We start from the raw sequence: 26,454 nt of genomic DNA, 5'->3' as shown, positions 1-26,454 counted from the left end.
CAGGTCATGGCATTTAGATTCTAAAGGTATCATAGTGGGTCTACGTTTCAAGGAGAATTGAGGCATCTCCTGGATGGCCTGCTAGTCTATCACCGAAGTATTTCCTGGGGCAGGTTTCTGAGTCTGAGCTGATGTAGCTATGAACACTGCTGGCTGGCTGGCTGGCTGGCTGGCTGGCTGGCTGGAGACCCATCCCAGGCCAGGAGCCCTGCGGAGGGGTGTTCTCACTTCACTCTGTAGATGATAGGGTTCCAACTGCTGAGTGGCATCTGCCAGCATGACCTGCGTACCCCTCCCTCTGGGCCTGTACTCTCCATGCTTGGAAGCTCCAGGCACCCAGCCCTGAGTTGCTTGGGCCAGGCTTTGAGGGCCAGTCTCCAGAGCCTGCCCCCCTGTTGCTGCCTCCCATCTGCCCCGGGAGTTGCTTATCAGGTAACCAGAGCCCTCAGCAGCGTCCACGCCTGAAACAGGAAGCCCTGCCGGGCCTGTATACAAGCCACTACTGAGAGTCGCACTTGAGGATGGAGGCACAGCAGGCGCTGGTGGCCTCCAAGGACGGGGATGTGGTCACCTTGGAGCGGCTGTTGGAGGCTGGCGCCCTGAGAGCAGACATCACTGATGATTTGGGGGCTGGCCTGGTGCACCATGCCACCCGGGCTGGTCACCTGGACTGTGTCAAGTTCCTGGTACAGAGAGCCAAGCTGCCGGGCAACCAGCAGGCACACAACGGGGCCACACCAGTGCACGATGCAGCCGCCACGGGCAACCTGGCAGAGCTCTGCTGGCTGGTCCGTGACGGGGGCTGCGGGCTGCAGGTAAGCTAGGTCAGGGCGGCTCTGCACCTGTTGTCTTTGAATCTGGCTGAGGTGAGTCCAGAAAGTGCGATCCCTGGAAGGCCCTGAGCTCTCAGTCAGAGATGTGTGCCTCTGCCTCTTCCAACCCATCCCTTCCCCCAACCCCAAAGAGCGTAAAGCCCTTAAACACCAAGGCCACAACATCAGATGGATCCAGCCCTGGCACAGGAGAGTCACTGGGGTTTTTCCACACCCCCCTCAGCAAGGAGGGCCTTAGACTGCCAATGATGGCCTTGCCTGTGTTCAGGTTCTCATCTCTAATCAGACCTCATCTACAGACCCGATCAAAGGGTCAGAAAGTGGATTTATAAAGTGGCTTTGGGTACTTAGGATCTTGTAGCCCTAGGGACACAGGCTGTGATAGTGAGAAGATTCTCAAGTATGGTGACCATCTTGCTAGGACATTTCTATCAGAGCCAACAGCTACTCGTTTGCATGCCTAGGCCTGCTTGGGGCAAGCAAGGGACTTAGAGTTGTTAGCCATGACTGCCTTCTTGAGAGCATGGAAATAGTCATCAGAGTTGGATAGAGAAGAGACACCGGCTCATGTTTCAGCCTCCACGACCCTGTTCACTGATTTGACCAATGACCCCCGAGGGCAAAGGGCAAACAGACACTGAACCATCTCTAGATTCACATTGGATCATAGCGCTCTGAGGGAATGGCCCAGTCTACCGGATGCTTGACACCTTAAGGAAAACGGCCTTGGGGACCATGATGGAGAGGGGAGAAGCCCAGAGGCCTGGAGACTGGGGCCCTGGAACAGCCATGGTGGGAATCACTGTGCTAGCAGAAGCCTTTCTGAGCATGTGCAGAATGAACAGGGACTCAGCTGATGAGGAAGGGAGGCAGCTGGGGTGGGGTGGAATCCCAGGGGCCTGGTCCAGCTTCTTCTTCAGTCAGGGCGCTCCTTCAGTCTCAATAGGGGATGGAGGAACTGGAGAGGGATTCAGCTGCAGACATTGTAGGGTCCTCCAAGAGCCTAACTTTGGGCAGCTGCTTCTGGCCGTTCTGGCCCTGCCCAGCTGGGCCACACTGGGACCTGCATAGACTCGATGTCTATGCAGACTGCTTGTGCCCTGATAGGACCAAGATGCCTCAGGTGTCTCCCCGCTGCACCTGGCTGCCCGGTTTGGACACCCGGCCCTGGTGGAGTGGTTGCTACGGGAGGGCCACTCAGCCACACTGGAGACGCTGGAAGGCGCCTTGCCACTGCATCACGCTGCTGTAAGTGGTGACCTGACCTGTCTGAAACTCCTGACGGCAGCCCACAGCAGGTGAGAGCCACCTTACCCATAGTGACTGGCCACTGAGGAGACAGCACAGAGGGGAGGCTTGCTGGTGGCCTTGGGGACAGAGTCTGTGATAACAGAGGTGGAGGATAAGCAGGGGCAGAAAGCATGGGTGCAAGTTCTGCATGGGGCAGGGAGGGCCTTTAACACAGGTGCAGCTTGTGCAGGTGGAAGGGGGAGGGGCCTGCAAGAATTGCAGCCAAGTGATGCTCGGGAAGAGCAACCACCTTCAGCATGCTGACTGGGCTCATCCTCCACACGGGATCCCTTGACTGGACCAGCCTCATCAAATCCAAGGCCTTGTGCCCCACCCTCTGGGGTCTGTGGATAAGGGAAAATATGGCCTGACCCCTGCACTGAGACAAGCAGTTTTCAATTTTTTTCTTTCTTCCTTTGCTGTGTTCTGGTCCAAGCCCTATACAAAACTCACCTTGCTAGAACAAGGTGGCTAAAAGGGCTTTGTAAGGAAAGAAACCACAAGCCTTGCCCCTTGAGTAAATCATCCATCCCCCAGCCTCAGCTTCCCCCCTTCTGGCGGTTGGAGCTTGTAATCGCCTCTCCATGATGAAATAGAAGTCTCCCTCTGGGGTGGACCCACAGTCGCTCAGTGAGTTTCAGGGTGTTTGTGGAAGCTGTCATTACTCCCCTGCCTGAGTGCCACCCTGTTCAGGGGTCCCAGAGACGAGTCAAGGCCGAGGCACAGTCAGTGACCTACAAGACAAATATGCTCGAGTCAGGAGCGGTTAAGAGCCAAGGCTTACTGCTAAGGGAGGCCGCCTCCTCCCAGCCCCAGGGAGCACAGCTCTAGCACCCATGGACTCTGCTCTGTGGATAGAGAGCTGTGTCCGGCAGGGGTGTTCTGCTGCAGCCGCAGATAGTACTAGCCACTCCCAGAGGCAGAGGGAGCCCTTAGGAGTTAGGGGTTCTGTGTCTCTACAGGGATGGCTGGGAATGCAGAATCAGTCCAGAACCGAGAAGAGTAAGCTTGACCCAGGCAAAGAAAGAGTTAAGGACAGGTTGCGGCAGCATATAGTGCACAGAGCCCACTGAGGCAGCAGATGGCGAGAGTTAAGGAGACTCAGACAATAAGTTCAGGGGTCAAGAGCAAGTCTTTGTCACCCGAGGATGATGTCAGTTTGGGGTAGGACCCTGGCCTCCCCTGCAGCAGGTCCCTGGGAACTAAGGAGTCACTCAGGCCCAAGAGAAGGCTGCCGAAAGCCCCCAGATGCTGCCCCAGCCCATCCTCCATGGGGCAGTTATGGGCGCAGGCGTCATGAGCCTCCCTCCATCACAGTGGCGTGAACCAGCGGACATGCAGTGGTGCCTCTCCTCTCTACCTGGCCTGCCAAGAGGGCCACCTGCATCTGGCACAGTTCCTGGTGAAAGACTGCGGGGCCGACGTGCGCCTGCGAGCCCTGGACGGCATGAGCTCCTTGCACGCGGCGGCTGCCCGGGGCCACTACTCTCTAGTTGTCTGGCTGGTAAGGGGGCACTGTGGGGCGGGAGGACCAGGCCCTAGAGCCAGCTGGGCCTGGAAGGGGCCACTCGGGCACTGCGGTCACACAAAGCACCTAGAGCGGCAGGTGGAACCCCATGCCTCTGCAGTGGTCACTTCAGGAGACAGGAGGTAGCCTCAAGGGCACCCAGGGCCTCTTCCTAGGAGTCGGGTGCTTCTCTGGGGTTCAGTGGTGATCTGTCACAGGTGCCAGCACTTGACCTGAGCCTCCTTTCCCAGAGCTCTGGGGGACAGCCACTCACCTTTCCCAGGAAGGAAACCCCTAACTCCAGAGTGGCCGGAGTTGGGCCTGAGTGGACCAGGGACTTCTCACCTTCACAACAGAAAACCATTCACCTCCAGAAGTGGGCACTTCAAGGGTCCATTAGAGATTCCATAGAGACCCTGAGCTGGGGAGGACCCTTCCTTCATTGAGGAGGAGGAAAAGGAGGAGGAAAAGGGGGAGAAGGAAGAGGGGAAGAGAGGGAGGAGGGAAAACAGGGAGAGAAGGAAGAGGAAGAGGAAGAAGAGGGGGAGAAGGAAGAGGAGTAAGAGAGGAAGGGGAGGAGGAAGAGGGGAAGAGGAGGAGGGGGAGGAGGGAGAGGAGTAAGAGGGGAGGAGGAGGAGGGGAAGAGGAGGAGGGGGAGAAGGGGGAGGAGGAGGAAGAGGAGGAGCTGTGGTGGGTATTGAGGAATAGCATAATGTGTATTGTGGTTGAGGCAGGACTCAAGGCAATTTCCCAGAAGAGGATGGGTCACACTCAAAGGCAGGAAAGCCTGGCCTCTGGACCTCAGATAGAGTGGTTAAGACAGAGAGGGCCCTAGGTGGGCAGGGGCTGTCAGGAGGATCCCGAGGAGCCATGGAGGACTCAAAGCCCAAATCTGCCTGCGCGACAGAAAGCCATTCTGAGGGTGGATGAGGCTCGGCCTTCCAGCTCCCTTCAGCCTCCTCTCAGGGCCTTTGTGCACGCTGTGCCTTGCTTGCGCCTTCCTGAGGCCCCTGGGCATCCCTGGAGCTAGCACCTGACCAACAACACATCTGGCTGGCACCACAGTTGTTTCCAACCACCATCAGCAGTCAGGTCCTGTCTGTCTGCTGGACTCCCGTGCCTGCTGGTGCTCCCCTTACACTGGGGAGATGTCCTCCCAAATGTCCCAGAGACCATGTCGCTTGTCTCCAGCTTTCCTTGTAACAGCTGGTCAGCCACTGGTGTCAACTGGTGTGTGCTGCTCCAGTTCCCTCTGGAGAAAGCCTTGGCTCCGGGCCGCCCAGTTCCCCAGCACCTTAGTCCTTGACGCTGTGCCCATGGCCTTGCTTGCAAATCTCACTCAGTCACTCTAGGCCATGACCCTGTGCTGTGCCCCAGGTCTGAGGTTAAGCTGGCTGTCCTGTCAGCTGGATGTGCGAGTCAGTGGAATGTGATTGGAAACGTGGCCGCGGTGGGGGCACATAGCAGGGAACAGGTGATTTGTCCATAGAAACCCTCGGATTGTGTCAAGGTGGGCACACTCTGCTCTGAGGAAGAAGTGGCCACAGGGCCGCAGGGCCAGAAAGGCCATTCTAGATGGGGGAATGTCCAAAGTTCCCCTGCCTGTCGATTGGGTCACCAATCGTCTAGCAGACCCCACACGACAGAGTCAAAGGCCATCCCAGGTGTCCACATTTCATGAGGTAAGCCCATGGGAGAGTGGGCATGGCTTTTGCCTGGACAGCCTGAGAGGACCCCGAACTGGTCGCTGTGGAGCAGATCCCATCGTGCCGTTACAGGGCAGATGAGACCAGAGATGAAGACAGGCCTCAAAGCACTCTAGTGGTGACAGACCCCAGGCTATATGAGCAGCTCCAGGCCTCGGGCAGCACCCACCGAGGAACTGAGACACCCAGGGGTGGCCTGTGCCGGAGTCTTCCCCATCTCTCCTTTCTTGCTGTGGCATTTGGCTTGTGGGCTTCGAGTGTTCAAGTCCTGTCCTCACATACCCTGCCCTGGCTTGGGATGCCACCAGGGCCACAGGGCATGTGGGATGAGCTCTGTCCCAAGGCTTCCTGGGGATATCCCCCCTGCCCACTGAGGATTACAGCTGGGACCATTTCTGCTCTGAGTGTCCCTGTCTGTCCTCCCTGAGAGGAGCTACCCCAGGTCCAGCCTCAGCTTCAGCCTACCTTCCTCCGTTCTGTCACCAGGTCACGTTCACAGACATCGGCCTGACAGCACGGGATAATGAAGGAGCCACTGCCCTGCATTTTGCAGCTCGGGGAGGCCACACACCTATTCTTGACCGGCTCCTGCTCATGGGCGCCCCCATCATGAGAGACTCCTGGGGAGGGACCCCCCTGCATGATGCAGCCGAGAATGGACACATGGAGGTATGCTGCAGTGGGGGAGGGGGAGGGCTCCAAGCTGGCACTGCGTCGGTGTGCCGTTGAGTCCTCCCAGAAGTCCTTTGGAGCAGATGCCAGTACTGCCCTTCTATAGGGAGTGAGGGTGGGCGCAGCTGGCAGGGCACTTCCCTAGGTCATGAGCCATGGGGGAAGCTATTGACTCAGAAAAACCCCTGTCTCCTGCTCCAGGCTAGCTTGGTGATGTGTAGTTGAAGGCTATATGGGCTAACCTGGCCCAGGTGGCCCAGCTATTTCTAGGAATGAATCCCCAGAACTTAGGACGTGCAAGGGTGAAAATGTCACAGATGGGGAAGTGCTAAGCTCTGAGGGTCAAGACTGCTGGTGTTCTGTCTGGGTCTGGTCCCACGCAGGTTCCTTCTCCCCTACCCTTCCTGCCCTGGGAAACTTGAACTCCACTCCTACCCCTCCTACCTGTGTCCTGGATTCCTCCTGAATTGCTGATTTTTGCCAAAGTTACCCTTCAAGTCTCCAGGCAGACTGGACTCATCCATGGGGACTGTCACCAGAGACAACCCAAGTGTCTCAGCATGGGTCAGAGTTTGGGCACCTGTCTCTAGCAGGATCCCCAAATATTCAGGGAGACACCCCAGCAATGGCAAACAAGAGAACCGCACATAGTGCCACCACAGGGTCACTGAAAGCAACCCTGGACTGTCCATGGCTACTACCCAGGGCCCTCTACCTCCCTACCTTCCAGGCAGAGGCTGCCTCTCACCTGGCCCGCTCTCTCACAGGCCCTGCACAGTTCGCTTCAGCTCTGTCCCCAGGTTAGCCTGGAGGACTAAGGCGCCTGCCAGAGTCCCTGGGAACCCTTTCTGTCCTGTCTGCTGAAGATAAAACATCCTGGGTGCAATGACAGATGCCACTGAGCTGCAAGAGGGGAATCGCTCACACCCCACCTGTGGGAGTCTGCGGGGCATCCAGGCTGAGCTCTGCCCCCTGGTCATCAGGCTACAGAACACCCCAGTACTTGTACACAGTACTCCTTTTTAGGGAGGGATGTGCAGGGCAGTGGAGGCCAGGGATTTTGCTAAGCAGTCAGATATTTTTCCATGTAATACTGCGAAAACCCACAAAGCAAATAAAAAGCAGTCATCTCCACAGGAAGGGGCCTCAGACGAGTGTACCCTCCCTTAAGTATATAGAGTCCAGGACTCCCAAGAGCGCATGGCCTCAGCAGCTCACAGCTGGGCTCCTGCCTTCCTGCCCCCTGGCGTATGAGAGCAGACCAAGGGCTGGGGTGGCACCAGGCACACCTAACGCCAGCAAAATGCTCATATACATAGAAATAAGTCTAACACATCGGCTCCAGCCTTTCCCCTAACCACTGCTTGGCTGGATCCCTGTTTTCACAGCTGTTCAAACGAGTACTTCCTGTTTCCATTTTCAAACCTTCCCTGTCCCAGGACAGGTGCAATCGGTCAGGCTTCCGAAGGTGCCAAAGGCAACTTAGCTTAACCTGAAGAGAACTTCAGAATGTGCCAGCAGCTCATTCCACCCCCAGTTCTGGTTTTAACTGGTCCTGGGGAGGCCTGTTGACTCCTAGGGTGCGTGGGGGAGGGGGCAGGGGGCTGGGAGGGCTCACATGTGTTAGATGGGAGGACCATGTGTGAACTGTACCAGTAAACCAGTATATAAAAAGCCTCAAAGATGAGACCCCTGAAAAGAGGCACGCATGGGAAGGAGCGGACTGGGTAAGGCCGGAATGGGAGGGTGGGGCTAGAAAGATGGTGGGGTGATTCCAGCAAGGCTTTTCGGGGAGAGAACTCATGGGCATGAGACCACAGTGTGGTGTAGGGAGGCCACCAAAGGCTGTATTAGGACATGAGGACAGGTGACTTGAGGCTGTTTGAAGGAAGGCACTGAGGTAGGACAGGCAATGAGGAAGAAAAGACAGCTGAGAGGCTGCCTCAGGCCAGATGTGTGGCTGGCTATAACTGTTAGCTCTCTACCTAACTAGCTCCAGAGAGAAAGCCCAGGAGTGCCCACTCATGCCCTACCCTGTGCATGTTCAGCCACCTGCTGGCTCTCGTGCCCGTGGGGCATGCCCAACCCTCCCTCGTTCCCAGTCGGTCTCTCAACAGACGCAGAGCAAGACATGTCCATGGATTCTGTGGTGGTGATCCCTTTGTAGGGTCCCAAATTCAGGGCTGGCCCAGGTGGTTAGGGTGGTTGGGGTTCTTGTGACAGGGACAGGTTAGCTCTCCAGAACAGCCCTGCTCAGTGAAGGATGCATTTGTAGGGGTGAATTTTTTCAGGGCTCAGGACTCAACACACGGATGTGAAAACCCAGTTTGTGGCCATCTGAGCAGAGGCCTCCATAAATCTCACTGCCTCAGTTAGACCTCGAGTGTACAAGTGCCCAGCTGACCCACGAGGGTTGTGAGAAAGGTCCCCTTTCCAGGAATCGCCCCACGGAAATACATTGAGAGGACAGGCATTTTGTTTCATCTCGGGTCTAAAACCGAGGCCGGTGACAGCGATTGCTGGGCCTGATGTTGGAGCTTCATTGGTCTGACACTTGATATTTTATTTTATTTTACCTCTTGGTTTTGACACTATACTTGTTCTCAGCTAAAAGGCCGAGAAACTATGCTGGCTTTGTTTCTAAAAGAGTCTTGCGTAGCCTAAAACTCACTGTGTAGCAGAGAAGGACCTTGGATTTCCAACCCTCCTGCTTCTGTCTCCTGCATGCTGAGGTCTTGGGCATGCACTACCACACCCGGTTTAGGTGGTACTGGTGACTGAACCCAGCGCTTCCTGTATGGTAGGCAAGGACTCCACAAACTGAGCTTCATCGCCAGCTGTATACAACAGCTTGACTTTCTGACTGTTAAATTTGTAATGATTCTGCATACATGTAAATCAAGCTGTTACCTGTCACCTGGGCATGGAGGTACCTATCTATAATCCCAGCACCTGGGGACCAGAAATGAGAGAAGTGCCTCACAAGTTTGAGGCCATCATCAGAGTGATACCCTGTCTCAAAAAGGAAAAGCAAAACAAACGCCCAGAGAACAAGAAGACACCTTTTATGTAATCTTGACACAACTATGAAGTGGCAAAGATTTCTATTTAGCTTCTTAATTAATGAAGAGTCCGAAATTCCCAGTGACCCTGTGTGCACAGATAGGAGATGCTGAGGGCCTTCGCAGCTGGGCAGAGATGCAGGTCACTGGCCACTCACTGGTCATCTCCATCTACTCCCTTCCTGTGGGCAGGAGTCCTGTGCAGGGCACCAGAGCTGGAGGTCAGAGGCCTGGGCAGAGCAGGGAGCCCCGGGTAAAGCCCAGTGGGAGCCCTGGGCTCCGTCCCTTTCTTAGTCTTTCTCAGCTGAGTCTGATTCAGCCATCTGGCCCTCCTGGTTTCCAGTGCAGGATTTTAATTATTTAGAAGCGATGTGTACAGGTCGATGCTATCACACACGGTGTTGTGTTAGAAGAGTGAACGAGGTATTAGGAAGAGCTGGGAACACAAGGCTCAGGGTGTCCTGGCACTGAGGATTCAGGACAGTTGTCCTCAGCGGCCCAGAGGCCCTGCTTGTCTACAGGGCAGCTGTGGAGCAGGTGGATGGAGGCTATGCCGGCTTCATCATGACCTTGGAAAAATTCTTCACTTCCTCATTCCCTTCTGAGTACCGGAAGCAGCTGAGGCTCCCACAGTGGCTGGGAGACAGGGCTGGAGCGTGGTACATGTGAGGCTCGTGGGAAGGACTTGTGTGCACCCTGCTCCCAACTCAGATTTGGGCCTCCAGCTGGGGATACTGTGGCATCAGACAGAGGCTAGAGACCAGCGTGGGAAGCTGGGAAGGTGAAGACCCAGAGAGCGGGTCATGGGGGACTTGGGGAGGGCCGTCTTCCACAGTTCTGCTTCTATGGCTTTACAAAACCTTCAGTCTTTCTTTTTAAATAAAGCGAGCCCACGAGTCTCCATCTTCTTTCCACGCCCTGCAGATCAAACTCTTGCGTGGACTTGCTGTCCTGCAGTCTGGTGTCTCTGGGGACTCCCTCAGTGTGGCTGTGTGGCTGGGAACCATCGGTTCCTTATGTGTGTTTGCCTCCAAACGTCCTCTTCGGTAGTGAGGGGTGCCTTTGCCAGAAATAAACAGGTAGCCAGGAGCCAGCCACGGTGTGGTGCGGTGAGGGGCACACCTGCCACCCCAGCACTTGAGAGGTGGAGGCAGGAGGATCAGGGGTTCAGACTCAGCTACATAACAAAGTTGAAGTCAACCAGGGCTTTAGGAGACCCTGTCTGGGAGAAGAAAAAAAAATCTTGGTAATTTCCAGCCTTATTATTATTGTTGTTTTTTTGGTATGTAGTTTAAAATGATCATCTGCTGCTTCCAAGCCCTTGTCCATTAGAAGACCAGGGGCCTGTGGTCTGAAATCATCCTCTCCCCTTTCCTTGTACTCTCTGCAGTCTGTCTACTGTGAGGGGACAGGTGGGCCTCTGTTTATACCAGCAGGGATTTGCTGGAACTCCTGGATTTGTGCCTGGCATCTGCCATCTGTTCATAAGGACCTCAGCCACTATCTCTGCTCCACACTGTCTCTCCCCTTCTTCTGGGATTCACATTATGCATGTGTTGACTTTACTATCCAGCGGTCGAGTCCGATCACGGGGAATGCACAACTTACCAGCAGGGGAAGTTTGTTCTGGCTCAGGGCTTCGGAGGGTTTTGTCCACGGTCGTTCTTTCTTGGTGCCGTGGGCCCGTGGCCACACAGAACATCACGATGGGAACACACGGATGGAGCTCAGCCCTGTGTCCCTCACCTCTGAGAAAGAGAAGGAACAGGGATTAGGGTCCCAGGATCCTCTAGAGTCCAGCCACTGGCCCTACATCCTTCTAGTAACCCAACCTCCTCAAGCCTCACTGTATCTCAGTGATGTCCCAGACTAGAGACTAAGGCGGGCCCCTGACATGCCTGTCCTGATAGGCATGTCTCCTGGGTTTCTTTGTTTCCTTTTTGGGTCTCTCAGCAATGTCTCAGTTACATCATTTTAAGTTATGTTTTGAATGTAGCTTACTAGCCAGCAGGTTTCCATGGGGCAATTTCACACATCCTTAGCTTTGGTTAACTCACCTCTCCTACCCCTCTCCTACCCCCCTCCTACCCCCCTCTCCTACCCCCCATCCTATCCCCCTCCATCCCCCAGCTCTCTTCATCCCCCCACCCTTACCCTCACTCCTTTAACTCCCAGAATCCCTCCTCTTCTTGCATATCACATATATTCGGCGATTACTTGTTCAACTGGGCTGTGAGGTGGCTTCCGCGTGACTTTCCACACACCATCTCTCAGGGTTAGCCTTCCCGATCACTTCCGCCTTCCTCCCTACTCCTTCCGGTTAAAGTCTTTCACTTCCCAGTGTTCCAATATTCTCCTGGATTGTGTCTAACACACCCTCTTTCCCTTAATGTGGGCCCTTCAGCCCCTTCCGGCCTCCTGGCTTCAAAACACACACAAGATTTGAGGCTGGATCCACGTATGAGCAGGAACATGTGGCGTTTGTCTTTCGGAGGGTCAGTTCTGACCAGGGTTCTCTTTACTGGTTCAGCCTCCGGCCTTAGTGTTCACGTCTTTATGTCCCATCTGTTATTTTCAATCTACTTAATCAGTTATTTGTTAGCTTGGTTTTCATTTTGCTTATTTTTTTTAATTTTGAGACAAGGTCTCATGTATCCCAGGCTGGCCTTGAGCTCACTAGGTAGCAGAGGATGACCTTGAACTCCTGGTCGACCTTCCTGCCTCCACCCAGGTGTGCTGGCCTTGCAGGTGTTGCAGCTGTGCACTGCTACACCCGATTAAGGTGCAAGGGGGTGAACCTGGACCTCTGTGCATACTGCCAACGGAGCCACGTCCCAAGCCCCACCTCACTTTCATTGTCGATGATACCATGTCTAATTTTTCACACTTGGGTTTTATTTCTTTGAAAGGCAGGATCACAGTGGTTTTTCTGGATCCGTTTTTTTGGGGTCAACCCGTTCTCCTGTTCCCACGCATCCTTTGTGTCTATCGACTGTGTGCTGGACAGTATAATTGGAGAACAGTCTCTAGTTGTAACTGGAGTGGCTCCTCATCTCCTGTACCAGGCAAGTGGGAGAGCTACAAGCCTGGGTCCATTTTAATCTTCATTCCAGGCTAGAGGTTCCTCCACCTTAAAGCATAAGGCGGTCAGCTGGCTCATGGGTGGCCTTAGCCTATGACAACAGGGGGGTTGGGGAGTTGGGGGTTGGGAGGTGGGTGTGTGGGGGGGTGTCAGTTAGAGCTGTTTATTCAGTCCCTGGTCTCCTCGGTCCCTTGTTCTTTAGGCTACTGGGGGAACAGCCTGGCTTGTCAGCACCTTTGTAGGATAGATGGGGTGAAACTGAGTGTGAGGCGAGGCCCTCCTCCCACCTCCCTCATCTCGCAGTCTTAATGTAGTCACCTCCTCGCTTCTTTATCCTCTCTGAAGGCATATAGTGTGCATGGTGCTTTGGTTGCTCCGCCTGCCTCTCCCTTCTCTGTAGTACACCCATTTGCTCACCACTTCCTCCTGCTGTGGCCTCCTCAGATGTCCAGCCTTGCACCTTCATCATCTCTTGCCAGACGCCTCTGCTCACTGGTCCCAGCACCCAGGAATCCTTCATACTGGCGAATCCCTCCTCCCGCCAACCCCTGACGCGGCTGCCATCCAGTCCAGGCTGTGCCTTCTGTCTAGCACTACCTGGGGCCAAACTTGGTGCTTTGCCCCTTTCTTCTATGCGCCATCTGCTCTGCAGACCCTGTGACCTCCCCTTCGGGTCACCATAGCCTCTCCCGCTACCCCAGGAGTCACCCACCGCTTACCCAGCTTAGTTGCCCCACGCCTGTGTCTAGCAAGGCTCTGCTCAAGCTATGAGCTCTGCAGGAGTTAGCCCACTCACCTGAGAAAGATGTCCCATCACAGAGAAGGGGTCCATGAGGGAAAGAACTGAGCAGGTCCTTCCAAGGCAGGCTGCTGAGTGGCCAAGCCTGTAGCAGGGGAAGTGACCTGAATGTCCCCATCGACACCCAGTGTGCCACGTGTGTCATCGAGTATTCCTTTCTCCACAGTGCTGCCAGACCCTGCTCTCCCACCACGTAGACCCCTTCCTGCGGGATGAAGATGGGTATACAGCGATAGACCTGGCAGAATATCACGGACACCAGGATTGTGCCCAGTTCCTTCGGGAAATGTCTCGGCCGGTAAAGCCCCAGGGGCCCTGTCTATCCTGGGGGACTGGGAAGGTAGGCCTGCCACTGGTCATAACACTCATTTAACACACCTCTCTCACCTCCAATGCTTGCCAGGAACAAAGGCCTTAGAAGGACCCAGGCAGTGACTCAGTCAGACAGAGGAAGCAGAAGCCATAGCAGGAGCTGTGGTGGCAGTTCCTGGGACAGGGACAGGGACAGGCTGTGCTGGGGGCTGAGCCAGGACTGGACAAGCCACGCCTGTTGTGTGGACCATAGAAATGGTGTCTATATCTTGGGGATGTTCTTTCAGGCCAAGCATGCTCGGGGTTGGAAGCAAGACCCCGCGACGTCTAAGGTAACCCTCAGGCAGCCCGTTACTCTCCGGTGACAGCAGGGTCACTTTATTCCACGTGTGACTCTCAGAGCTGGGATCCTCAAGTATCCTAAGTGGTCCCCGTGCCCAACACAGGGCAGAATCCCACAGGAATCTGCCGGATTGAACAGACAAGGGAATTCACAGATAAGTGAGCACCCAGAGGGAAAGATAGCGGATGGGGCAGGTTGGAAGGTATTCCCTGTGGAAGATGTTCAGTGACTCAGACCAAAGTCTTCCCAGTGTACCTCCCACCCCAGGCCCTCCCTCCCCATCCAGCCCAAGGCAGTGACCATGATGACATCAGCGGTACCACCCCTTCAGGAAGGTGACCCACCATGTTCAGGTAAGGGCACTGAGGTCCTAGAGGTGAGGGCCCCCGGCACTCACCAAGGGCATTCCATGTTTCTCCTCCCATGGGGATATCCCCTCGGAATGTCAAGAACCAAGGGGAGCAGGGCACTCACTGGCCCTTTGGCCGGGGCTAAGCACGATCATAGCCAAATTTTACTGCTTGCAACCCGCGGCAAGCCTGACACAGCGCACTGCAGTTTATGTGAGCCACAAGGTCTCATGTGGGGCTCCTCCTGGGGTGGAAGTCTCAGGATTCAATTGTCTGGAAATGGACCAGACTGGCTGTCAATGCCTGGTCCCTGCCCTGGCAGGGGCTGTGACGAGAGGTGACATGGCTGATTTCTGGAAAAGTGAGCAGGGTTGCATATTCTGGGCCTTAGGGACACCCCACCCACTAAAAATGCCAAGTTCCTGTCTTCACTGAGATCTGCCCTGTCCTGGGTGGGAAGGGTGGCTGCTCTCCTGTGCCCATTGTGTGAACAACCACTCCCTTGGACCGGGTCCTACCTATCTTCCAAAAGTCCCTGACTAGACCCCACCCCAGGCATGCTATGAATTCCAAGGCCAGAGATTTCAGTGCTCTTGGCCTTCTATCTCTTTAGCCTGGCACAGCCAGTCAGCGCCTCCTGGACCTTACCACCTTAAGGAGAGTGTCTCTGCATGATCCCCTTTCCCCAGGGTGAGGGCAGCCAGCCCATCTTACCTTCTTGGGATCAATCTGTTCCTAGCTGTATCTTTGAAATTATAAAGGACCCAAGGCAGCACCTCACCATCATGCCCAGGGACTGTGGTACCTGGCACTCCCAAGTCTGCATGGATGTAGCCTAACACGGCCCATCCACTTTCTATACCCCAATATCTTCCTTCCTGCTCATTTATGGGCACCCACCCAGTCTCTGCAAGCCTGAACCCGGGCCTTGTGTGGGCTCTGTGGTGTATATACTGGGAATCATTCAGAACTTCACATTTAAGACTAACTTGGTGGCTTTAGCCACCATAGGGTGGTCATCTTGATGGCGTCTGGTGACAGCTAGGAGTGCCTGACCCCACCACTGCTAGAGTTATCCTCTGGGCCTCCTACCTCATGAGGGAGGGCAGGCTGTCAGCTGCAGGCCGGCTGCAGGGGGAGAGCACCTGATGCAATATTGATGGAAATGCAATATGCAGAGGTCGTCCGCATTGGCGCTCTCCTGTGGGCCTGAAGAGCCGGTGAAACCCATTATTCCCCGGACACCACTGTCCCGAGCTGCTCCCAGGGGACTTGTGGGCCCAGGAGAGGCATCTCAGTGCTAGGCTGTGAGTATCAAGAACTATCACCTGATGGGTCACCTTCAGTGAGCATTTTATGCCAGGGGTCTGTCTGTGGGACCTTGGCATACTCTCTGCTGAGTGTGGGGCCTGTATGGAGCCCTGGGGAAATGCAGGCCATGCTCCTCCCTGGACCTCTGCACAGTAAGAGGTTGGGCCTCCTTTCCTAGGTGGGACAGAAGCCAGAAGGCTGTTGAGGTGGTAGCCTGTTGCCTACCCCTCTCCGTTAGCTGATAGTCTGACTGCCTGGTGTCAGTGGGAGTCTGCAGATTGTTGCAGAGATGTTAGCTAATCATAGGAGAGCAGGATGCTATCTGCGCAGGCCTCCAATCCCAGGGAAAGCAGCCCTGGCTGCTGGGTTACCCTGCTCGCTCGCCTACCTTGCACTCACTCCCACCAGTGTGATGCTGGATCCTCTTGGGCCCACGGCACCAGCCTCAACTTCTTCATCCTCAGAGTGGGTCTGAAGACCCCATTTGGGGGGCGGAAGCAGTGTTCCTCTCCTGCTCTGCTGCAATGGCCTTCGCTTAGTGCCCCTCTTCTCGCCGCGGAGGGACAACCTAGAGCCCCTTCATAGATGTGGGGAAACTGGAGCTAGAGAGGGCTGGGGACGTCCTTGGACAGAGTCTTGTCTCAGGGCGGAGTGGAGGTGACGGCCCACAGTAACGGAATCTCAGCTGTGGTGAATGGTGCCCAGCTCCGTCTGAGGTCATGATTTTCTCAGCCCGGGTGGCATTACAGGCTTGTAACCCAGCTCGCCACAGCTGCCCTCCATGATTAATGCATGGCAGGCCCAGAGATGCTCAAATCTCACCAAAAACAAGGAAAGAGATGGCGGGCAATGGAGCCAGAGGGACTGCCACCTTCTGAACAGCTGTCCCAGGCATATGCTGAGCCATTAGGACTAAAGGGTGGGGTTTGGTACCTCGCCCCCTCCTAGAGCAAGGATTCCCTCAGAATCCATGGCTAAGACTGAGAGTCAAGGATAAAGGGGCTCCTGCTTCCTGGGGGGGCCTCCACGATCAGGTTTCTTCCTTCCCACGGTCAGAGGGGTCAGAACTAATGGCTTCTTGAATAGATCCAGTCAGAAGTTTCCCACAATGCCTCACCTTCAACGACCCACATGTAGCCATGACATGGGGTCCACACTGGCTTCCCTTTCTTGTTCAGTGGTGAAGAGGGCTTCGGGGCCTGGTTAGTGCGGGGTCCTGATGTCCGCCAGCTGCTGTTGGGCTGCTCTTTGGCTGGAGTTTATCTCTCAGGCCAGGCCAACATCCTACCTCTTTTGTTGTGCCAGCCTGAGGTGGTGGCTGCCAGCGGCCCCTAAGCCCCTTGATCTTTCCTGGGCAAGGGCACTTCTTGCCTATTCTCTTGCCAATAGATTAAATTGAAGGGAGGGGGAACTGAGGCTCCTGGGTGAGGGATCCTTTGCCCGCAGGTCCCAACCCCAGTTGCTAAGCTGATGGTCCAGATGGCTTCCATGCTCTCAGTGGATTTGTGTTTCTGCCGAGGAGCCCTGAAACTGGGGCAGCTCCACACCAGAGCGAGCAGGATCCAGATTATTCCTGTCCTATGGGTTTACCCCTGTGACAGCCCCTAAGGGTCAAATTCAGCATCTGTAGAGATTGTCAGACCCAGGAGCTATGCTCCCCTCAGAGCTTCTGCTGCCTCTCCTCCGTTGCAGCTGTGAGCCCTTGGAGAGCCTCTGGTTCCCCACTGTTTTGTGAGAGAGGCACTGCGAGTTGGCTTCCTCTGGGTCCTCCACCTCCCGGAGGTCCGCCCCTAGCCCTCTACAATGGAGCCTAAGGCTCCGTGGTAAGGGATCCAATACCCGGCCCCAGCCTGATGGCCACCTGATACCTGGACCTTCAAATATTAATGTGATACCTCCTCCCACTCCGGGGGCGCAGCGTCCACAGCCCCTGACAGCTGGGACTGGGACAAGCACAGATCCCTGTGCTCGGCTGCCCAGCGCTTGCTTCTGAGAACCTCCCCTGCTGAAGTAGGCAGATGTTCCAGCCCTGCAGCCCCATGTGTGGGTTCCTGGGTTCTGCAGATTCCCAGGATAAATGAGGTGCACAAGGCGGTATTTGGGGTCCGTGCTGCTATGTTTTCCCTGTGACCTGGTGAGCTGAGGGTGTTGGGTGGGATGGGTCTGAGGTCAGGAGGAGGGATGCTCCAAAGAAGCCAAGGATTGGCCTGGGCAGTGCAGGCTGCTGCGCCGTGGGGTGCAGGCCAAAGGCTGTCTCTGCTGATGTGGGAAAATTTTGAAAGCAGATTCAACAGAGTAACAATCCAAGCCACAGCAGGTTCCCGACATGGATCCTGGCTGTGGGGCCACATGTTCTGAATTAGGACGGGCTCAAGCCAGAGCCTCTTCCCTGCTCAGGGGCGAACAATCTCACTAGCACCACCTTAGCGGCCTGACAGTTACATTGGCTTCCTCTGCCCCTTGGAGGGAGGTGTCGGGGCTTAGGCCTGGCTGTGGGGTGGATACTCAGAGGGATGCTATGTGTGCCCTGTTAGCTGTAGCCAGGATCTTGGCATCTGCATGCCAGAGGGCATCAGTGTAGTGCGTGCCCCCAAAACTCGGACAGGGTCAGGAAGCCTTTCACATCAGCTCTCAAACAAAGGGCATAGCTTAGAGAACTTGGAGGATATGGTGGAGGTGAACCACCGGCCGGTCTCACAGCCGAGCCTAATCAAGGCTACTCTGGGCAGCATGTTCAGCTCAATGGCCCATCCGGTGGTCCAGCAGAGGTCCAAGAACGGTTGGCCACCCCACCTAAACATGGAGGGGCTGCCTCTCCGGACTTTGACGGTCCTGTTTTGGTGGGGCTTGGACACGAAATGCAGGTCATGATTAGCACCTGTATTTGCCTGGCATATACAGCCCAGCCATTCAGCATTATGGGCTTAGAAGAATTTCAAGTATCCTATCTCGCCTCTCTGCCCAAGCAGCATATCTGCCCTCCTAGGGGCTGGGCAAGCCAACCAATGGTGCAATAGTTTGGGGAAGATTGCAAGGCCAGGCTCCCTGAGACAGCTGCTCAGCCTTGGGCACAGCTTAGGGGTCACGCTCAGGTTCCCTGGGCCCTCTGTGGTCTGTGTGCAGGCACAGACATCCTCACTTGATGACATCCTTACAGGGACCTGCCACTCCCCTCCCCTTCCTTACTGGATCTCACCAAATTCTGTACCCCAAGTTACCCTCAGGTCCATGCCAAGTACAGAGCCAGGTGAGTCTCAGGAGGAGTGCAGCTCAGTCGCAGGGAGACATGCGTGGCTGCATGTGTACATGCGCCCATCTGCGTGGGGCTGAGAGAGGTGAGCCCAGCTAACCCAGCATCTAGTCCTGGAGTAAGGCTGGAGCTAGCCAACCCTGAGCTGGGCTCTGAAATGGGTGGAAGGGTACAGACGGTTAGAAAACCCAGCGGCCTAGCATGGGTGGGCAGGGAGACACAAGAGGGACAGGGTCCTGGGGCTCCCTCTTGCCCAGTTCTCTCCAGATCCTCTGACAAACTCCGGGAGGCCCTCCATGCTTGCTTGACAGAGCTGGGATAGAACCAAATCCAGATATCCGAGTCTCCACCAACCAGATTTGTCCATCCCCAGGTGCCAGTCCTGATGACACCCCCACCCCCACCGTTTCCACCTCCTCCACTGCTGGCTGCAAAACTCTCCCTGGAAGACGAAAGAAGAGGGGACTCAGGACCCAGGAGCCCCTCGTGTGAGTGCTTGGTCACAGAAGAACTGGGCTGGGCAGGGTCTGGAGGGTGGCAGAACCCGACTGGGAGGATCTTCTCAGAGGAGCTAGGCTCAGGCAACTGAGCATTTGGAGCTTCCCTTTCTCAGAACTCCTCCTAGGATTCTCTCGCAGTCTCCAAGGTTGACATTTTCTATCTTGGAGACCATGACGACAGTAACCTGGAATAAAAGGAAGTGATCTCAGTGGGACGCAGGCCAGTGGGCATCCTTGAGCATCAGGAGATTGAGAGGGCCTGCCAACTGGGATCACCACCCTTAGAGGATTGTGACCAACCCTTACCAAAATGCATAGGCTGGCATGAAAGTATTAACAGGCATCACATATGAGGTTTCATCTCGACCAGTGAACAAGTTACAGTGACATGCTCACATGTAGGAGTGTGTGGGCAAGTGTGTCTGTGTTATCTTTATGTCTGTATGTGTCTGTGTCTGAGTGTATGCCTTTATGTGAGTGTGCATGTCTCTATGTATGTCTGTGTATGTACTTGTGTGTCTGCAAGTGTCTAGCGTGTCTGTGTGAGTGTGTATGTGCCAACCTGTTTGTGTTTGTGTGTGAGCATGCGTGTGTCTTGGTCTACCTGTGTTTTTCTATGTATGTAAGCATATATGTCTGTGTCTACCTGTGTGTGTGTGCGTGTGCGTGTGTGTGTTGCTGGTGTGTGAGTCTGTGTGTATCTACTTATGTGTATGTATGTGGCTGTGTGTGTATGTGTGTGTATCTGTGAGTTGCGTATGTCTGTGAATGGGTCTATGTGTCTGACTAGGCTGTGACATAGCTCAGGGTCATGGCTCTAGTGTGTGTGTTATAGCACATAGTAAGAGGACAGGCTTTGGGCTCTGACAGGGCTGGGCTAAGTCCCTGAACCTTCAGGCCTTTTGGGCTCCTGGCTCTTCCCAGGCTGTAAAGAAGTTGGGAGGTGCTACAGAAGGCAGAACCAAATAAAATACAAGCTTTCCTGGAGGCCAGGTTGGGGCAGGCCCTCTTGAGGCCTCTTTGAGAATCCTAGTTGTACCATTTTGCCTCCGACCCCAGCGGGCAGAACTGAGGGGGGGGGCTTACGCTCCAAGCCCAGTGTTCCTGGAAGGGTAGGGCTGGCCTGGGTCCAGGAGCTCCAGACTTGGCATCTCTGCTTTCCTGGACCCCTGCCCTCTGATACCCCCCTGACTCCAGCTGTCTTCAGCAGCTGTGACTCTCAGCCCAGTGTGGCCTGCTCAGCCTGTCCCCAGGGAATCGATGGCCTGCACAGCCCCTCTGGGAGTCACCACCCCAGCTGCCCTTCAGGTAAGTATCTTCCATTCGCTCCCCACCCGCTCTGCTTGAAGGCTAGTGCACCCCATGTTCTCTCAGCCCAGACAGCTCTGACCACCCCAAGTTTTCAGAAGACAGTCTCAGGGCAGCAGGAGCCAGGCCCCATCACAGGAAACACAGAGCCTTTCTCTGTCATCTCAGAGTCCTGGCCTCCGGGCTCAGGGTTGAAAGCCGCTGTCACAAGAGGCAACCAGACAGCTGAGGAAGGTTCTGGAGTCTGCTCTTCCGGAGAGAGCTGTGCCAGCCCACCCCCACGTTTCCAGCCCCATCTTCCCGAGTCTAAGAGGACTCTGAGAATCACCAAGCGATTCTGGTCTTCTCAGAGCACACAGTTTAACAAAGGCTCTGATAAGTTTTGCGCTAGAGAACTAACTGGTGGGCAGACTTTGTCTGTACAGTTGTTTTCACCCTGTTTAGCTGTTTCTGTAAGACCAACCTCATCTAGGCCATGTGAGACCACACCCTACAAGGGAGCATGGGGGCGGGGGGAGGGCAGTAAGCAGTTCCTTCCGCTCAGGCCTCACCTTTATTAGGCTAGGGACTGCAGGGGTTGGGAACGGCACCTGGCTCAATCTTAGGTCCCCTTAGAGAGGGCCTATCACCTGCCTGTCTCTACAGGGCCCTGAGGTGCAAGCCCGGGACTCCCATGACGGCCTGGCCGCCCTGCAGCTGGATGGGTTGCCTTCGGGAGACCTTGACATGCTGGTACCCACACAGGATGAGCGGGGCCGGCCCATCCCTGAGTGGAAGCGGCAGGTGATGGTGCGGAAGCTGCAGGCTCGCCTGGGTGCGGACGAGCCTCCGGAAGATCAGGTGTCACAGGGAGGAAGGGGAGGAGCCAGAGGGAGGGGCAGCGAGAGGAGGGCGGGGCTCCAGGAAGAGGGTGGGGGACCACCAGAGGGCGATGGGGAGTTGGGTTGGGGATGGGGGGTAGTGTGGGGGATAGAGTAGTGGGATGAAGGGTGGGGTGGGATAGGCAGGTGGAAGGTGGGAGAGATGGAGGTGAGGAGTGGGGTGAGGAGTTAGGCGCATGGCCACTGAGTAAGTTCCGCGCGGGAGTGGGAGGTGCTAGCGGGACACTCCAGCCCAGACCTGGAACCTAAACCGGATGTCCTCCTCTGTGGTCCTGTGTGGTCCCAGCTTCCTCTCCCGCCATACATACATGGTTCAAAACTAGATGGCAGGGCTCCAAGCAAGGCATTTATGGTGTCATCAGGAGTAGCCCCCATGATTTCTGTCATCTACTAGACTGGGCCAGTCCTACTGTCCGGGTGAGGGCAGGGTGGGGGCGGACCCGAGGTGAAGGGCAAAGCAGGGTGAAGTGGGGGGCTCAAAAGGGCGAGCAAAGAGGGCTCCTCTCTGGGCAGGAGACCTTGAACTGGAGCTTGGAGGTCATGAGGAGCAGCCCGTGGGAGTTTGGGTCTAGGGTATTCTCCACTCTAGGTGGAAGGGAAAGCAAGTGCAAAGGTCCTGAGGTATGGTGTGCAGGCACCAGGGCTGATTAAGTGCAAAGGTCCTGAGGCACCAGGGCTGATCAACTGAGACGGTACTAGTGAGTGGGGGATGGGCATGCTGAGGGGATAGCAGGCGTCTAGAAAGCATCTGTGACTGAACAGAGAAGGGGCCGTGATTGCCCTGGTCACTCACAGGGCTTCTGGATGCTGTCCGGGCAAGCGGAACTAGAATCTTGCCCTAAAGGCGTGTGGGTTGTACTGCAGCAAGGTTTAGATCTGAACTATCCATAGGACCCTGTCAGCTACTGGGTGAAGGTTTCAAAGCCAACGTAGGATCATCCCATTACACCAGTCACATCTTTTCCCGGTGCTACAGGCTCCTGCCTGCTGCCTGTGTCACACAGCACAGCACAGACTGGGGGGACGGGAGGGGCAGGAGGAGCTGTATTCCAGAAAGTCCCTCGGAGTCCAAGGATGAGCACAAGGCTCTGCAGAGACAAGAGGCTCCAGAATGGCATGGAGAGATGGCTCAGGGGTTAAGAGCACTGACTGCTCTTCCAAAGGTCCTGAGTTCAAATCCCAGTAACCACATGGTGTCTCACAACCATCTGTAATAGAATCTGATGCCCTCTTCTGTGTGTCTGAAGACATGACAGTGTACTAATATACTTAAAAAAAAAAAAAAAGAGGCTCTGGGATATGGAGGGGTCCCTAAGGGGTTTGGAGTGATGGCTTATACAGAGCAGAGGCCTCTGTGCTGGTCCCTTGCAGACAGGACACTGCCTAGAACAGTAATGTCCATGCCCAGGCTGGTGAGGCAGCAAATAGGGCTGTTCAGGGTTAAGTGGGGGGGGGGGGGGGGCCCGGGTATGTTGACAGTCAGCACTGACGAGTTAGAAGACCAAGGGGAGCAAGCAGTCCCCATCTTCCCCAGGCTTCCATTTTGGACTGGGTTGGCCAGCCGCCAGCTTCACGTTGTAAAGTCAGGGGAGGGCCAGCTGGTGTCCAAGGTCTGGGCTGCAGGGAACCAGGCAGAGCGCTAGTGAGTATGAGCTGCGGCGGCTGCTGACCCAGCCTTCCTGTGCGCAGGACCAGAGTCAGAGGCAGGACTCAGGCCCCACCCCTACAGAACAGGCAACTTGGAGGTATTCGCAGACGCACCAGGCCATCCTGGGCCCCTTCGGGGAGCTGCTGACAGAAGATGACCTTGTCTACCTGGAGAAGCAGATCAACGACCTGCAGCTCCGGCGCCGATGTCAGGAGTACGAGAGCGAGCTGGGCCGCCTGGCAGCTCAGCTGCAGGCCCTCCTGCCCGAGCCCCTGGTCAGCATCACCGTCAACAGCCACTTTCTGCCCCGGGCTCCCGGCCTGGAAGACGAGGAAGCTCCAGTCCTGGCGCCTGAACTCGAAGCCTCTGAGGAGCCCGGGAAGGCAGAGCCCAGAGGACAGCCACTGCCCTTCTGGTGCGGCCACATCGGTCGCCTGGTGCGCAGCATGTCCCTGCTGCTGAAAGGCATGAACGGGCTGGCACAGGGCGAGGAGAAGCCACCCGACCCGGTCCCGCAGGACCCAGGCAAGGAGACCCTTGCGGGTCCCTCTCGGAGCGAGGCCCAGCGCGAGATCCAGGAGTGCGGAGTGTCAGTTCGGACGTTGCGGGGAAACTTCGAGTTCCCTCCGGATCTGCCCTGCGCCTCGAACTCGGGTCCCTGTGAGCTGGGGGCGCGGCCCGGACAGTGTCTGAGAGGCTGCTGGTCGGCGCCGCCACAACCCCGAGGAGACCCGATGGGTGGGGAGCCCCGGCCAGGCGACACGGAGGAGGCCAGCGACTCGGGCATCAGTTGTGAGGAGGCCCCGTCAGAGGCTGGCGCGGGTCCGGGGCTGGACCTGGCCAGCCTGCGCAAAGAGCGCATCGTCATGCTCTTCCTGGGCCATTGGAAGAAGTCCGCCTACACGCCCGCGCTCAGGACGGCGGCCTGCAGGACCCTGGAGGCTCAACGTGCACGATCCAGGGCCCCCGAGGCCGCGGGTAGCCCCCGGTCGCCCTCCCCGCAGCCCAGCGACGGTCCCCGGCTCGGCCACCTGTGGCAGCAGCGTGGCATCATCACCCACCTGCTGGGCACCTGGAAAGCCATCATGGCGCACGTGCCGGCCCGGCAGCTGCGGAGGCTGAGCCGCAGGGCGCGTGGTCCCCTGTCCCCCGAGCAGTTCTTGCCGCACGTGGACGGGGCCCCGGTGCCCTACAACAGCCTCTCGCTGGACCTCTTCATGCTCGGCTACTTCCAGCTCCTGGAGTGCGACCTGCCGGCCGAGGAGCGCAAGATGCGCCACCTGCTGTGCTTCGAGGTTTTCGAGCATCTGGGCGCTCACGGCTGGGAGGCCGTGCGAGCCTTCCATAAAGCAGTGACCGACGAGGTGGCCGCGGGCCGCCGTGCCTGGACCGACGGCTTCGAGGACATCAAAGCCCGCTTCTTCGGTTCCAGCCAGGGTCCCCCCTGGGACGTGGAGCCGGGTCGCAAGCTGGGCCTGACACCACTCGGGTCCTTGCCCCATGCTGCCCTTCCTGGCAGCGGCCCCGAACCTGTGGCGCCAAGGCTGGGGTCCGACTCCCAACGGAGCAGCTTCAACAGCGGAGACATCTGTGGCTACATCGATCGCAGCTTCGCCTTCTGGAAGGAGAAAGAAGCTGAGATGTTTAACTTTGGAGAATGACTGTTCACCCGGGTGGGACAGGACCCTGGGGGAGGTTTGGGGTTCCGTTTTTCATTCTTTGCGCTCCCCGGGGGTCAGGGGAAGTGGGCACGGTGATAGTTGACTTCTGTCTTCAGAGATCAGTGGTCTCTCAAGCCATGGTGTCCATCTTTTCTGAGCAGCGATTGGGGTCAAATTCTTCTCACTGTGAGCACAGTCCTCAGGCCCTCAGGTGGTCATATGGGTCTGGGGGTCCTGCAGTTAAGGAGCAGCTGGCCATTCCAGCACTAGGGTCCCCTGGTCTTGTTTCCAGCCGTCACATGGTGTCTCCAGCTTCAGTTTCAACGGCTCAGGTGGTCTCAGCCACACTGCCACCCTCTCTACACCTCCCCTTGGGCCTCAGCCCTGGGCCTGCCTCTGCTGTTTGTTGTTGTTTGCTTGTTTTCTGGTAACTTCCTATCTCTGAAACCAGAGGGAGCTGTGTCTGGAGTGAACACTCTCCCTGACAGGAGCGCTTCTCTGGAGGAGACCCCAAAGCCCCAAGGCAGACAAGTGGATCCGCCCAATCCTCCTGCTGGTCAGTCAGAGCTGCTGTTGCATGTAGGTTAGTTAGTAGCATCTCTCTCCTCCGGCACTGCCTGGCCCTGAGGGAAGGCTCCCTGTCAGGCCTCTGTCCTCCAGCTGACTAACTCTTCCAAGACCCTCAGTGTGGCTGGGCCACAGGAGGTCCTGAAGAGCAAGGACCCAGGAATATCTGTCCACCAAGAGGAGAGGAATCCTCCGTATAGAAAGAGTGGTACCCCCTGAAAGGAAACTGGGCACAGCTTACAGCAAGGGGAGACCATAGCAGGGGTGTTCATGTGGACATTTGGGTGTCACCTTCTCACTTAGGCACAGAGAAAGGAGCCATACACCTTGGGGATTCCAGGTGCCACAGAGAACCACAGGTGCTAGAGAGGGAGCCCTTCCTGCTCTCCCCCAGAGTGCTGACTCTAAGACAGGGTTTGCTTGATTCCAGCTTCCGGTGACAGACAGAAGGATGAGCCACCACCTACCTCATGGGGCCCAGGAGAACTGGCCCAGAATCCATGGAGGACTTTGGGGTGGTGACTTTTTGAGGAAACTACAATTGGCATGGAACAGGGACCTGAAGTCAAGCCTCTTTGGAGGCAAAGTCCTGCACAATGGAGACAGGCCATCTTCATGAGTCTCTTACAGTGTCCTCGCATTACCACTAGGGGGCGCAGGGAGCCCTAGCCTCGGGCTCTGGGATGCTACTCCTAGAAAGGCTGTAGAAAGGCTGCTTTGGCTGGAGCAGAGCCCCACAGACTCAAGACTAGGCTGGGGTCCCAAGGGTGGGGACTCCAGGGAGATAAGGTTGGCACAGGATGGGTTTTGGTGCTGGAAGAGCCACAGGGGCCATGGCACAGGTCCTGGCTCCAAGTTGCCTCCAGCCTGGGGCCCACCCTGGGACCTGCTGTGAGGTGACAGGGTGAATCCTCCTTCTCTGTGAATCCTCCTTCTCTGCCCTTGACTTCCTCTGCTTTTAGAGTCTCATCAGAAGCTGAAGCTGGATGTATGTTTGCTAGACAAAATGGCCGTTCCTGGCTGGTGAGCACGTGTCACTCTACCTCCCGGGAAGGCTACCTGTGAGCGGACGCTCAGACCCCAGTGTCTGTGCAGCTGTAACAACTAGATAACTAGATTCCTCCCTACACCGTGGGATCCGGGATGTGGTGCTGAGGCTGGCTTGCCCGCTCCACATCCTGGTAGAGTTCGCCATTGGCTCAGATGCTCACTAGCTTGTAGAACTTCCATAAGTAGACAGTGGTAGGCAGGGCGCCCAGAGGGTAGTGACAGTCATCCTTTTAGAGAGTAACAAAGAAGGATGCTGCATTGCAGTGGGAAGGGCAGCAGGCACAGAGCCCAGCCTTGAGTCTCCTAGACAAGAAGAGGGCAC

General features: G+C 56.3%; 1 protein-coding gene across 2 annotated transcripts; it reads left to right on the top strand.

Annotated features, from left to right (window-relative positions):
* Window positions 1-521: 521 nt before the first annotated feature.
* On the top strand, window positions 522-26,454 carry Espnl (espin like). Of its 2 annotated transcripts, none has more exons than XM_052193609.1 (9): window positions 522-815; window positions 1,941-2,131; window positions 3,441-3,627; window positions 5,823-6,005; window positions 13,118-13,249; window positions 18,891-19,003; window positions 20,241-20,325; window positions 20,971-21,165; window positions 22,896-26,454. In XM_052193609.1, exons 1-9 carry the CDS (start codon window positions 522-524, stop codon window positions 24,513-24,515), a joined length of 3,000 nt encoding a protein of 999 aa, XP_052049569.1. In that variant the 3' UTR covers window positions 24,516-26,454. The 2 variants fall into 2 exon arrangements, with proteins under 2 accessions (XP_052049569.1, XP_052049568.1); XM_052193608.1 differs by having other exon boundaries at window positions 18,891-19,005; window positions 20,228-20,325.

The sequence above is a fragment of the Apodemus sylvaticus genome, chromosome 9 (genome assembly GCF_947179515.1).
Source record: "Apodemus sylvaticus chromosome 9, mApoSyl1.1, whole genome shotgun sequence".
Classification (NCBI taxonomy): Eukaryota; Metazoa; Chordata; class Mammalia; order Rodentia; family Muridae; genus Apodemus; species Apodemus sylvaticus.
This window is presented reverse-complemented; position numbering and strand designations above follow the sequence as displayed.